This window comes from Dama dama, chromosome 21, assembly GCF_033118175.1.
Source record: "Dama dama isolate Ldn47 chromosome 21, ASM3311817v1, whole genome shotgun sequence".
In the NCBI taxonomy this organism is placed as follows: domain Eukaryota; kingdom Metazoa; phylum Chordata; class Mammalia; order Artiodactyla; family Cervidae; genus Dama; species Dama dama.
The window spans coordinates 70,870,096-70,885,614 of NC_083701.1; the positions used below are offsets into that span (position 1 = coordinate 70,870,096).

General features: G+C 36.3%; 1 protein-coding gene across 2 annotated transcripts in view; it reads right to left on the reverse strand.

Moving 5' to 3' along the window:
* LRRC69 (leucine rich repeat containing 69) overlaps positions 1-15,001 on the reverse strand; it is an 83,807-nt gene extending 68,806 nt beyond the window's left edge. For both annotated transcript variants that reach the window (XM_061123810.1, XM_061123809.1), the window contains exon 1: positions 9,010-15,001. In XM_061123810.1, the coding sequence (XP_060979793.1) occupies positions 9,010-9,192 (183 nt within the window). In that variant the 5' untranslated portion in view covers positions 9,193-15,001. The remainder of the gene's footprint in view (positions 1-9,009) is intronic.
* Between the last annotated feature and the right edge of the window lie 518 nt (positions 15,002-15,519).

Consider the following 15,519-nt stretch of genomic DNA (forward strand, 5'->3'; position numbering starts at 1 on the left):
CATAGAAACAAATGACAATGAAAACATGATGACCCAAAACTTATGGGATGCAGTAAAAGCACTTCTGGAAAGGAAGTTCATTGCAATTCAACCTCACCTCAAGAAACAAGAAAAATCTCAAGTAAATAATCTAAACTTACAACTAAAGCAACCACAGAAAGAACAATAAAACCTAAACTTAGTGGAAGAAAAGAAACCATAAAGATCAGAGGAGAAATCAATGAAACAAAAATGAAGAAAATGAGAGCAAGGATCAATAAAAGTAAAAGTTGGATTTTTAAGAAGATAAAATTGATAAACCATTAGCCAGATGCCTCAAGAAAAAAAAAAGGGGGGGAGGAGGGTTCAAATCAATAAAATTTGAATTGAAAAAGGAAAAATTACAACTGACACTGCAGAAATACAAAGGATCATACGAAAATATTACAAGCAACTATATGCAAACAAGATGGATAAGCCAGAAGAAATGGACAAATTCGTACTAAGGTACAACATTCCAAGACTGAACCAGGAAGAAATATAAACAGACCAATCATACGAAATTAAACTGAAACTATAATTGTAATCTTCCAACAAATTAAGGTCTAGGACCAGATGGCTTCACAAGCAAATTCTACCAAACCTTTAGAGAAGAGCTAATGCCTATCTTTCTCAAACTCTTCCCAAAAATTGCATGGGGAAGAATACTCCCAAACTTATTCTATGATGGCACAATCAGGCTGATCTCAAAACCAGACAAAGACAGCACACACAAAAAAAGAAAATAACAAGTCAATATTACTGATGAACACAGACACAAAAATCCTCCACAAAATACTAGTGAAGAGAATCCAACAACATATTAAAAGGATCATACACCATGATCACATGGAATTTTTCCTAGGGATGCAAGATTCTTCAACATTTACACAATTCAATCAGTGTGCTATACCATATTAACAAAAAATAAAAACCATCTGATAATATCAATAAATGCAGAAAAAGCTTTTGATAACATTCAAAACCCATTTATGATGAAAACTCCAGAAAGTGGGCATAGAAGGAACCTACCTAAACATAATAAAGGTCATTAAAACAAACCCACAGCAAATATCATTCTCGAGAGTAAAAAACGGAAATCATTTTGTCTAAGATCAGGAACAAGACAACAATGTCCACTCTCACCACTATTACTCAATGTAATTTTGAAAGTCCAGGCCACGGCAATCAGAGAAGGAAAACAAATTTTTTAAATCTAAATTGGAAAAGAAGTAGTAAAACTGTCACTGTTTGCAGATGACATGATACTATACATAGAACATCCTAAAGATGCCACCAGAAAACTACTAGAGCTCATCAGTGAATTTGGTAAAACTGCAGGATACAAAATCAATGCACATAAATCTCTTGTAGTCCTATAACCTAACAGCAAAAGATCAGTAAAAAAAATTAAGAAAACAGTCCTACTTACCATTTCAAGAAAAAGAATAAAATACACAAGAATAAACCTACCTAAGTACGCAAAAAACCTGTGTGAAGAAAACTATGAGACACTGATGAAAGAAATCAATGATGACACAAATGGAGAGACGTACATATCATGTTCTTGGATCGGAAGAATCAATATTGTGAAAATGACTATACTACCTACAGCAATCTATAGAGTCAATGTAATCTCTATCAAACTACTAATGGCATTTTTCACAGAATTAGAACAAAAATTTTACTTTATAAGGAAACACTAAAGACCCTGAATAGACAAAACAATTTTGAGAAAGAAAAGTGGAGCTGGAGGAATCAGGCTCCCCAATTTCAGACTACACTACAAAGCGACAGTCATCAAGACAGTACAGTATTGGCACAAAAACAGAAGTATGGATCAATGGCACAGGAGAGAAAGCCCAGAGATAAAGCCACAGACTTATGGTCACCTAATCCATGACTAAAGAGGCAAGAATGCACAATGGAGAAAAGACAGTCTCTTCAATAACTGGTGCTGGAAGCAAAGGAAACTATAAACAAGGTGAAAAGACATCCCTCAGAATGAGAGAAAATAACAACCAATGAAACAATTGACAAAGCATTAACCTTCAAAATATACAAGCAGCTCATTCAACTCAATACCAGAAAAACAAGCAACCCAATCAAAAAGTTTAGGACAGAAGACCTAAATACACATTTCTCCAAAAAAGACATACAGATGGCTAATAAACACATGAAAAGCTCATTATTAGAGAAATGCAAATCAAAACTACCATGAGATATCACCTCACACCAGTAAGACTGTCCATCATCAAAAAATCTACAAACTAAATGCTGGAGAAGGTGTGGGGAATAGGGAACTGTATTGCACTGTTGGTGGGAATGCAAATTGATACAGCCACTATGGAGAATTCATGAAGATTTCTTTAAAAACTAGGAATAAAACTATCATATGACCCAACAATCCCACTATCTGTCATATACCCTGAGGAAACCGTAATTGAAAAAGACCCATGTACCACCAATGTTCATCACAGCACTATTTACAGTAGCCAGGATATGGAAGTAACCTAGATGTCCAACCTAGAAAGAAGAATGGATAAAGAAGTTATGGTACATACACACAATATTACTTGGACATAAAAAGGAATACATTTCACTCAGCTCTTATGAGGTGGATGAACCTAGAGCCTATTATATAAAGTCACGAAGAGAAAGATAAACATTGTATATGAATGCACATACATGAAATCTAAAAAGACGGTACTGATGAACCTACCTGCAGGGCAGCAACAGAGGCACAGACACAGAGAACAGACTTGTGGACACAGGGGGAAGGTGCGGAGGGTGTGAATTCAGAGAGCAGCATTAAGACAAACATTACTATAGTAAAATTAGAGAGCCAGTGGAAATTTGCTGGATGAATCAGGGAGCTCAACTCCAGGGCTCTGTGACAACTTAGAGGGGTGGGATGGGTGGGAGGAGAGAAGGAGTTTCAAGAGGAAGGGGATGTAGGTATACCTACGGCTGATTCACGTTGATGCTTGGCAGAAACCAACACAATACTGCAGAGCAATTATCCTTCAATTAAAAATAAATAAAAGGCAAAAAATTAAATTTTTTAAAAAGTGGTGCTGGGAAAACTGGAGAAGTACATGTAAAAGAATGAAACTAGAACACTCCCTAATACACAAAAATAAACTCAAAAACGATTAGAGACTATAAAAACTCTTAGATGAAAACACAGGTAAAACATTCTTTGATATAAATTACATCAAGATTTTTTTTGACCCACCTCTTAGCACAATTAAAATAAAAATAAACTGATGGGATCTAATTGAAAGCTTCTGCACAGCAAAGTATAAGCAAGATGAAAAGACAACTCTCATAATGGGAGAAAATACTTGCAGATGAAGAAATTCACAAGGGATTAATCTCCAAAATATTCAAACAACTCATGCAACTCAATATCAAAACAAAAAACCCAAGGAAAAAAATATGCAGAAGATCTAAAAAGACATTTCACTGAACAAGACATTCAGATGGCTAAGAGGCCCATTAAAGGTGCTCAACATCACTAATTACTACAGAAATTCAAATCAAAACTACAATGAGATATCACCGCACACTGGTTAGAGTGGCCATCATCAAAAAATATACATACAAGAAAAAAAAAATCTACATACAGAAAATGCTGGAGAGGGTGTGGAAAAAATGGAATCCTCTTGCACTGTTGGTTGGAATGTAAACTAATACAGCCACTATGGAGAACAGAATGGAAGATCCTTAAAAGACTAGAACTATTATATTACCTAACAATCCCACTACTGGGCATATACCCTGAGAAAATCATAATGCAAAAAGAAACATGTACCGCAGTATTCACTGCAGCACTATTTACAATAGCCAGAACATGGAAGCAACATAAATGTCCATTGACAGATGAATGGGTAAAGAAGTTGTGGTCTATATATACAATGGAATATTACTCAACCATAAAATGAAATGAAATCAGACCCTTTGTAGAGATGCTGATGGACTAGAGCCTGTCATACAAAGTAAAATAAGTCAGAAAGAGAAAAACAAACATCTTATATTAACGTGGACTGTAGAAAAGTGATATAGATAAACCTATTTGCAGGGCAGGACTAGCAACAGATATAGGGGCCGGACATGTGGAACAAAGGCAGGGGTGGGAAGGGTGGATGAATTGCGAGATTAGGACGACATATATACACCACGTTTGTGAAATAGCTAGTGGGAACCTGGAGCTGGTTCAGCTCAGTGCCCTGATGATACAGATGGGTGGGATGGGTGGGATGGGCAGGCGACAGAGGTCTAAGGGCAATGGGGTATATGCATACATACAGCTGATTCACTTTGTTGTACAAAAGAAACTAACAGAACACTGTAAACCAATTATACTTCAATTAAAATACAAAATAAATTATAGGACATCAACTATTTTTTTCAAGTCATTAGAAGCAATTTGAAAATTTCCAGTTTCACTAGTCAATTAGCAAAGAAAAAGAGAGATAAAATCTGTATTCTCTAAAGACTGCTTCCATTTTATCCTTGTGTTGCTAGTCAGACCATAAAGGTAATAATAATTTTAATAGCAACACAAATTTATTTAATAGTTCCAATGTCAAGTACTGAGTTTTATATATATTAACATTTAATTTAATTCTCAAATATAAAGACAAAGATCTTGTTTTTTTCACATCTGTATCCTCAGGAACAGCATAGACACAAGATGATAAATGATAAATATTTGTCAAAAGAATGGACATGTAAAACAGAGAGTTGAAACAATATATGTATTAATAATATTTAAAACTGCCATCTTCAAACAACTCAGGTTTTGTAAGTGTATAAAATAATAAAACAACAGAGTTGAGAGCACCTCAAAAGAGACTTCATTTTATACATGTATTCACTGGTTGACCTTGACAAGTGACTTAATCTCTTTCTGAATCATAAATTTTATTATCATATGAGTGATAATAACTTCCTTGAAAATGGACAGAGTTCCTAGCACTGTGCCAGCTCTCAACATATGAGGGATGTTGTTATTCTATCTGATACCATTTTGTATCAAAATGGTACAAAAATTTTGAAATATTACCTTTGAATTAGGAACTTAAATATCAAGACTATTTTAATGCCATGTAAGTGTTTATGTATATATATATCACAGGGGGATTTTCAATCATTATTAATAAAACTACAACCTGTGGCAACACAAGAAAGAATTCAAATTAACTTTAGAAAAACACATTCCTGGATTTTACAGAAAATTGTTAAGAGTAAAAATTACCATCTTTGAACTATGACGTAAGCATGACCAAGTTATGAAGACCACAAGGACTCTTGCGGCATTTTACCTGAAAGCCACAACGTGCCCTGCCTGTTTTTTCTATTTTTTTCCTTAGCACTAATCACTACCTCATATTCCTACTTGTTCTGCTGTTTGCTTCTCGCATCTCTTCTGACTACAGCATAAGCTCCATGAAGGCAGGTATTTTCATCTGCTTTTAATTGCTAAGTTACCTGAGACACAGATGGTATTCAATACTTAAGTGTGGCTTTGAATAAACGAAAGCAGAAAATGAGGCTCAGTGAGATTAAATACCTATGTTCAGTTGGTGAATAGCTGAACAGGTTGAAGTACCCAGGACTTCCAGATACTCATCCAGGGCTCAAATTTTCAGCTCTCAAAGTGCTCTCTTTTCTGAAAGTTGTGTTTTCTCTGTTAGCAACTGGCAGAATGAGCAGTATTTCTGAAATGTGTAAATAATCTCTATCCATCATTTGCGGGTTTCTAGCACATTTTATTTGAGGTGCTTCTAGAATGGGCTTCCCTGGTGGCTCAGAAGGTTCATTCACCTGCAACATGGGAGACCTGGGTTCAACCCCCAGGTTGGGAAGATCCCCTGGAGAAGAACTGTGTAAATAATCTCTATCCCTCATTTGAGGGTTTCTGGCACATTTTATTTCAGATGCTTCTAGAACTCCCATTATAAAGGGGAAATACATTTTTTTCCCAAAATTCCACAACATTGCAGATTTTATATGAAAAATATTGGCTAATTCATAACAGTCAAACAATAATGCCATGGGCCTGCATCTGTTTGTAAAGCCCAATTTCTAATCAGCTGAATTCTTCTTTAAAAGTAAGATGTGATTTCTTCTTTAAAAGTTAAGAGCTGAGCTGAGCCAGCACCCTGTCAAAGGAAACTGAGCTGGGAAGTCAAATTCTGGGTCTCTTCTAACAGTCAAAGGACGAGGAGGAAAGTAACGAGGGAAGCCACAGGAAGACAAACCAATGATCAGCCTCATCACCTTTTTTTACCTGCGGAAGTGTATTTTGCAACCTATACTTTTTTACTAAACAACTATTAATCAAACAGGAGAGAAGAATACACATGTTTTCAAAGATGCAAGAGTTCAAAAAATCTAATTACCACATGCCTAGTCTAGGGTGGGGCTTCCCAGGTAGTGCTAGTGGTAAAGATCCTGCCTGTCAACGCAGGAGACAAGAGATTCAGGTTCCATCCCTGGGTTGGGAAGATGTCCTGGAGGAGAGCATGGCCACCCACTCCAGTTTTCTTGCCTGGAGAATCCCATGGACAGAGGAGCCTTGCGGGCTACAGTCCAAGGGGTCACAAAGAGTTAGACATGAGACTTAGCATACATGCAGACCAGGATGATGCCTGGAGAGTTATTTCTAGAAAATAAGTGAGTAAACCAAAAAAAAGAAGAAAATATGGTTACAGGAAACACTGGTTCCAATTCAGAAGAACTGCACAAGGATATTCGAGCTGACAGTATCCACCTAACCTAGATTAGCTTAAACTGGGGCAGGAGGATGGAGGCTCCTGGAAGGAAGTCACTCAAGGAAAAAGCACATTTGATAGGATATGTAATACGACCAAGTTTAAAATAAAATGAGGCCATGACAAAGGAAAAAGGCACAAGAACATGTGAAAGACAATTAGGAACTCGAAGGTTACAAAATGGTATATAAGGAACAAAATATAATCATAGTACTTTGATTGGCTCCATGTAAATTTCCTAAAGGAAATCAACCCTGAATATTCATTGGAAGGACTGATGCTGAAGCTGAGGCTCCAATACTCTGGCCACCTGATGCGAAGAGCTGACTCATTAGAAAAGACCCTGATGCTGGGAAAGATTGAAGGTGGGAGGAGAAGGGGACAACAGAGGATGAGATGGTTGGAGGCATCACTGACTCAATGGACATGAGTTTGAGCAAATTCCAGGAGATAGTGAAGGACAGGGAAGCCTGGCATGCAGCAGTCCATGGGGTCGCAGGGAGTCGGACACAACTAAGCCACTGAACAAAATGATATTTACTTATTAACAATATACATTTTAGAATTCTCTGAGACAAAGATTTAAACATTGTAAATACTATACACCTCATAAAGTAAGAAGTCTATAATTTGTGAAGAGGAAGAGAAAATGTGAGCTGAAAGTAGATTACAGATGCTAACACTGTCATCTTACCAAGTGGAGAGTAAAGACTGTAGTTGATGAAAAATAAACAAAGGTTGGGAGATTAGGACTGACACATACACACTACTATATATAAAACAGATAACTAGTAAGGATCTACTGTGTGAAGGAACTCTACTCAATACTCTGTACATGACCTATATGGGAAAAGAATCTAAAAAAAGTGGATATATGTATATGTATCACTGATTCACTTTGCTGTCCAGCGGAAAATAACACAGCATTATAAATCAACTATACTCCAGCAAAAATTAATTAAAAAAGAAACAAAGGTACAACAATATTAAATTTCAAAGATAGCTATGGAGAAACTCAACATATTAATAAAATTATATTTGGAAGATGATGAAGGTTGATATTTAAAATGGACATATCAAGAAAAGAACTAAAAGCTGTTATATATGGAGGTCAAAATTGTGATTTCTTAAGAACAAATACACTCACTGTTACTCTAAGGGGGGGGAAAAAAAAATCACACAGAGGTGGAGAATCGGCTCACTCAAATTCCAAATTCTTCTGCATAAAACTCCTCTGTCACATTAGAAAAGTCCAAATCTTTACTGTCGTTCTGTAACTCAAAGGTACTTTGGGAAGTTATTAAAGGGGGAGTTTTGTTGGAGTATTCCCCTATTTCTTGGAAAGACATGTGCACAGATTACAAACTCAAATAATTTTGTAAACCTAAGAAATGAAGTAGGTGAAGGTAAGAAAATAAGAGCTGTTTTTAGAAACTCTCAACTCAAAAGTGATGCACTGTAATGAATCACTATTACTTGGCTGGTTACAGATTCTGTCAGTGCTGATGACAGTTTAGAAATGAACAAAAAGAAAACTACCAAGTTAACATCCCTTGCCTTCTCCCAACTTTAAGATTTTTAGGCAGCTGGAGTTTCACAGAAATGTCATTCATCAGAAATACTTAACACAAGCATCTGGGATTCATTCTGTTGCTCTTTACAAAGGATACTCTTTATTTAAAATGCTAAGTTTCTTTTAAAGACTACTTCATAAGAAATCCATGTTCTGTCCCTCCCATTTCCTGCCAACACTCCATTTCAAAGTGTAGCCTGCTCTAGCAAATTGAAAAGAATTCCCTTCTTACATCAGAAACATCTCTTCATTCCATACGCAACAGCTTCAGGATAGTCCCCAGGGTGTACAGCCTCTCTGGGATGTTCAAACCCACTCTGAGATGGAGCCCCAAAGTAGACAAGTAGATCCAGGCTCCCAAGCCCTCTCCAAATGACAGCCTCCAGAAAAATGAGTGTTGCAGAGATCTAACCCTCTGATGCCAAGTGTGGACCACAGAGCATATGAATAAACTGAAACATCTCCCCCTACCATATGTCATTCAACAAAGGAGAAAGCCTCCTGATGCCTTTCCAGCGACCATCCACATTAATTCTCCAGGGAGCTGTCTCCAGTGACTGAAGCCTTCTTCTCTTAACTCTTTTTTTCTCTTCCTATCTTCCATCCTTAGTTGAAAAAGATAATGCTGTTTCTTACCTGGGTCAGGTTGCTTATCTCTGGGCACATTTTGGAAATTTGGTTATTCCGAAGGTACAGTGTCTTCAGACCAGGCAGTTTTTCTAATGCTGATGGCATCTTTGTTATGTTCTTTCCATTTAAGCTAACAATTTTAGTGTTTTTACCACCCTTCAGTGCTCTTATTAACAACCTTTCAGCCATGGGTATGGAAGAGACAGAGGTTCCTTACTACCCATCTTTGGAATCTCTAATTGCAGAATTGGTGTGTCATGGAAACAAAAACATTCTGAGATCTATCATGCTGAAGGCGGGAGCACTGGCTAATTTCCAGTGTAAAAGGTAGGGAAGGAAAATAACTGATTCCAGGTTTGGGGCAGGAGATGTACAAGATGAGCCTAGAATATCTTATACCAGAAACAGGAAGTTACCAAGGACTAATGAGATCACATCAAAAGAACATACAAGCCACTTCTAACGGCTTCCATTAGTCTAAAATGGGAAAATTTGAGAATCAGAAAGAATGATGAATGGACCAAAATAAATTAAAATCTAGAGCTCATGGTACCATAAAAATAAAAGAAAGCCACTGATTACATTGGAACGTGCTGGGGAACCAACTCTTAAGACTGAAAAATAATAAATGGAAAAAAATGAAGCACTTATTCTGCTTTTCCAGTACAAATCATATTTTTCTGTAACCTAATAAAGTTCTTACTCATAGAAAAATTGAAGCCAATAAATGAGGACGAAAAAATAGATGTAGAAAATCACCATTTTTGCAAAGCTAATGAAATAATGGATATAAATATAAAGATCATAATTGGATGCTAAATGCATTAGGTGAGAGGTTGACAGGGAACTTTTCAAGTATGAAATCAGGTTAATTACCTACTAATCAATTTTACCATCACTAAAATTGAGACAATCATATATTGTTTTCAGGTCTATCATGGTGCCATACAATAAAAATTACACAGCACCAATATTAAATATTCTTGAATCTGAGTTTAATCAGGCTTCTGTATCTAAATACCATTTACAGAAAATATAAGGAATAGAAAAAAAGCTAAATTAATCTCAAGGAAGCAGTCAGCCAAATCTCAAAACTGGGAAATTCTATAAGGCAAATGATATACAATATTTAACCAACAAGTTATGTCATTAATAAAAAGATGGGGAAACTGTTATAAAAAAACGAGACTTAAGAAAAACAACAGTCAAATGCAATCTGTGAATCTTGTTTGGATCCTGATTTAAATGAAAATATTTCAGAGTCAACTGAGGAAATTTGATCATGGACAATGTATCAGATGACAGGAGTTACATTTGTTATGTATAACAATGACATGGTGGTACTATTTTCTTAAAATGTACCTAACATTTAGAAATGCATCTGAATTTTCAGGTGAATTTTTTTTTAATAAGTGGGGCAGAAAAGTTAGCGGAAAAAATAGATCAAATAAGATTGCCCAAACATTGGTAATTATTGATGATCAGTAATGGGTAATAGGGGTTCATTATATTATTCTTACTATTTTTTGTATAATCTTTGAAAATTTCCAAATGAGTGATTAAGACAAAGGCAAAAGAGTAAGGGAAAAGAAAATGAGGGCAGAGATATTTGATGAGAGCCCCACTTGGGCCAGTTATGAGGCTTGGAGGCATTTGGGCTACATATATGTATCACATCTGGAGGGCTCATTTCCAAAAACATGAACACTATAAAATGCATTCTGCATTCAAAGTACTCAGGACACAGTGCCATCTTCCTCTATAATTCCCCTTATTCATTCAACAAACATTTAGGAGTACCTACTATGTGCAACACTGTTCCACTGGTGATAGTGAATTAAAATGACAAAAATCTCTCAATGAAATTACATTCTAGAAGTAGAAAAAACAAGCAAATAAGTACACCTAGCGTGTTAGATGGCATTAGATGTTAAGGAAAAAAAAATAATAAAACAGGTAAGGAGTTTGCAATTTTAGGGTAACCTGAGAAGGTTTCACTGCAAGGGTGCTATCAGAGACAGGAGCTTTTCCAAATATGATGATGAAGCAAGTGCCAAAGTCCCAAAGAAGAATCATTAAATTTATACAGGGTATTATAATGAACATCAGTATCATCCTAACAATAAAATAAAAGATGCTGATTAATAAAGTTCCAATTGCTAGAATGATCATTTTTTAGGTACTTAATCACTGCTCTTATTGAAATATCTCTTCCAAACCTTCCAAACCTATTTTCCAGTGTCTTTATTTTGATACTATTTTAGTTTCCTAAGAACAATCGTGATGTTACTATCTGAACAAACTAATTATAAAGCTTTGTTTAAAAAAAAGAAGTCTCATAGATACTCATCTCCTCTATAAAGTAATGCTGTATGGCTAGGACTCCAGCTAACACTGTCTAAATGGGTAATTTTTTTCCTGCTTTAAGTGGGTAAACAGGCCAATACAATCTAGTACTGCTTTTTTTAATATTAAATTTTCCTAACCTAGAAAATCTGGTAAACATTTTTAATTTCTCCTTCTCTTATTTCCAATATGTAATCAGTTCTATTAATACTGCCTGTTCCAGTTATCTATTGCTAAGTAACAAAATACCGTGAAACTTAATGGCTTAAAACATTTTATTCAAAAATTTACCATCTAGGCAGGACTCATTTACCCTCGCATCCTTCCCATCTACCCCAGCCCTGTGCAGGCATGCTCAGTCATTTCAGTCATGTCCTACTGACTCTTTGCGACCCTATAGACTGTAGCCCACCAGGTTCCTCTGTCCATGGGATTCTCCAAGCAAGAATGCTGGAGTGGGTGCCATGCCCTCCTCCAGAGGATCTTCCTGACCCAGGGATCGAACCCAGGTCTCCTGCATTGCAGGCAGATTCTATCTGAAACTCACTCCTTAATTTTACCATCATTTACTGTCTGGCTGGCTGAAGCACAAGCTGGACTCAAGATTTCGGGGAGAAATATCAATAACCTCAGATATGCAGATGACACCACCCTTATGGCAGAAAGTAAAGAACTAAAGAGCCTCTTGATGAAAGTGAAAGAGGAGAGTGAAAAAGTTGGCTTAAAACTCAACATTCAAAATACTAAGATCATGGCATCCAGTCCCATCACTTCACGGCAAATAGATGGAGAAACAATGGAAACAGTGACAGACTATTTTTTAGGCTCCAAAATCACTGCAGATGGTGACTGCAGCCGTGAAATTAAAAGACGCTTGCTCTTTGGAAGAAAAGCTATGACCAACCTAGACAACATATTAAAAAGCAGAGACATTACTTTGCCAACAAAGGTCCATCTAGTCAAACCCATGATTTTTCCAGTAGTCATGTATGGATGTGAGAGTTGAACTATAAAGAAAGCTGAGCACCAAAGAACTGATGCTTCTGAACTATGGTGTTAGAGAAGAATCTTGACAGTCCCTTGGACTGCAAGATCAAACCAGTCAATTCTAAAGCAAATCGGTCCTGAATATTCACTGGAAGGACTGATGCTAAAGCTGAAAACTCCAAATCTTTGGCCACCTGATGCAAAAAACTGACTCAATTGAAAAGATTCTGATGCTGGGAAAGATTGAAGGCAGGAGAAGGGGACGACCAAGGATGAGATGGTTGGATGGCATTACCGACTCAATGGACATGAGTCTGAGCAAGCTCCGGACTTGGTGATGGACAGGGAAGCCTGGTGTGCTGCATGCAGTCCATGGGGCTGCTAAGAGTCAGACATGACTGAGCAACTATTTAACTGTCTGGACTGGCTAAGAATGAACAAGTTTTGCTTTGCTTTTCAAACCCCAAAGTTTGTAGCTCATTTATATTTAATAATTTTTCCTCTTGCTTGTCTTTCTCCTCCATCATTTACTATAGACAGCTAGAAGAACCCAGATAGCACCTTCAATACTCTCTAGAAATCTCCTCAGGGAGATCACTCAGCTGATGAGATATACTTATTTTCCATGTTAATGCTTACTAGGATCACTGTTAAACTTTCTTCTACTATGTAACAGGAGTTACTTTTCTTCCAAATTCTAATAATATTTTCCTCATATTCCTTACCAACATTAGGCTCCTGCTAACAATCTCTTCAAGGCCTTTTTAACTTACACCTGAAGCCCAGTCCCCAAAGCTCATTACATGGTTTAAGCATTTTGTTATAGTACCAAATTCTTTTCAGGGTTCAATCAGAGAAAAAGACCAACTAGGAACCGTACAGTTTGACCTTAGGTAATTATAGAAGCTGGGGAAGCCATCTGTGTAGGTCTGTTGCATTTGTGTCTGGTGCTGTGCCTACCCCAGAATTCAGAGATGCTCAAGCAACAGATCCACCAGAAGTGGGAGAAGCTACAGGCTTCATGAAAAAAGTGACCTATCTTGTTCGTTACTATGCCCAAGTGCCTCAGTGCTAGATGGTGTCAGCACCTCTCTAAGTCCCAAGAGTAGTGCTTGCACACTTGAGTTAACAAAAGCTGAAGATTTCTATTTAAACATCTATATGAAACTGCACAAAAGAAAAAATAACTACTTTTACTGAGCATTTATTACATATCAAGCAGTGTGCTAATTCTTTATGTAAGTGAACTGACTTAGTCCTTATAGAAGGCAGGGCTTGGTATTTTTTTTAAAACTCAGGAGCAAGATTGTAAGTCATTCCTGTTAAAAAAAATAACAAATTCAGCAGCCTTGTGTAAAAGCAGTAATTTGTTTCAGTAAGCCATATTAGTCACCCAAGTATACTGAAAGACAATCATACACTTCTTCCTGGTCAGTATATTAACAAAGTTTTTTTTTTGTTTTGGGTCTGTATATTTACTTTCAGCAACCCCTGGGTCAGGATGATCCCTTGCAAGAGGAAATGGCAATCCACTCCAGTATTCTTGCCTAGAAAATTCCATGAACAGAGGGGCCTGGAGGGCTACAGTCCATGGGGTCGTAAAGTCAGACACAACTGAGCAGACACACATACCCACACTTATTTCAGAAGTCATTATTTTTCAGGTTTGTTAAAATCAGACTGTCCTAATCGACACATGAAGGTAAATTAACTGTAACACACCATCAGAAGTTTTAAAAAAAGAGAACTCTTGGGTTCCATTCTTCAACTAACCAGAAGACTTAAGAATTCACCAAGGGTAATATAAATTAAAAGACAACCCTTCTGTGAGCAAGAAGAATTCTAAGTCACTATCTCATTTTTTCTTAACAGTCTATTAGCCTAATGAAACTCCTGAAAGTCATATCCTATCCACTTAATTGATCTTATAACTATTAACAAACCTTAAAGCACCTTATAATATATAGGCCTAGCAATGTGACTGAAGTGACTTAGCAGCAGCAGCAATAATAAACAACTAAATGTAAATAACTATTATAAGTGTACAGCTACTAGAAAGTAACATGTATGAGCCGGGGTGCCTAACCTAGCCCAGATGGGAGAAGCCTGAGGAGCTTACCTAGGTCGGAGCTACTGAAGCTGAGACCAGGAGGACAATAAACTAGGTGAAGCAACCTGGACCCAACTTCAGTGTTAGTTCAAAGGCCTTGTAGGAGGGAACAAGGTGGGGTACTATAAAGGACTGCTGCTTCCGAAACTTACGTTAAAGAAAGAATTAGGAATCCTGTGAGTTCTACTTTTCCACAAGATGGAGAAAGATATATTTCAAATAAGACTTAGAAAAATCAATGTATGTAAATACACAAGACAGGAAGAAAAAGCTCATTTGTTCAGTAAAAGCAAAAACAGTGTGAAATTACAAATTAAATTTCAAAAAACACCCTGACCTATTGCCTCAGCTAGTTCCTAACTTCTTCCAAGACAATGTATTAACAAGTGTGTGCCAGCAGTAACTTGCACAGATTTCCTTCTTACTGCTTCATTTTCTTACTCATGTGTATTCATTTTTCTTTAACATCCAAGAGTTTTGGATAGTCTTCTAATTTGCCCTTCATTATTTTAAAATAACAAAATAATATATAAATATTAGAATCTCTATTATTTTCAATTATATATGAGGACAAAATAAAAACTAAATAAAATTCTGAAAAAGTTTTCTCTACTTCTATATTCTAAAAGTATTAAAGAATAACAATTTGAACAATGCTGATTTAATTCATCTTTTATTTTTTCTTTTAGCAAACATTAGATAATATGAACAAAACTGTACTGTTCACTATAGTTACACATCCTTATTTGCTCTATATGTTATAAACATACTTAAGCAGATAAAATTCACTGAAGTAAATTAGACATATTCCAGAACTCTGACATATACTTTTCTAAGTCAGGACAAAAGAAAGCTTATCAGATTTCCCTAAGAGATCAGCATCATACAGCAAACTAAACTTGTATATGCTGCTTTTAACTTAACATGTGCCATTTTTCAGACTTTAGATTACAGCTAAAATAATTTTTATCTCAAGTTTTATGAAAGAACAGAAGCTGAAACATACAAATCTTGTCCATAACCATACTGGCCATTTAAAAATAAAAAATATACCTATAATCAAGAGAATTCTA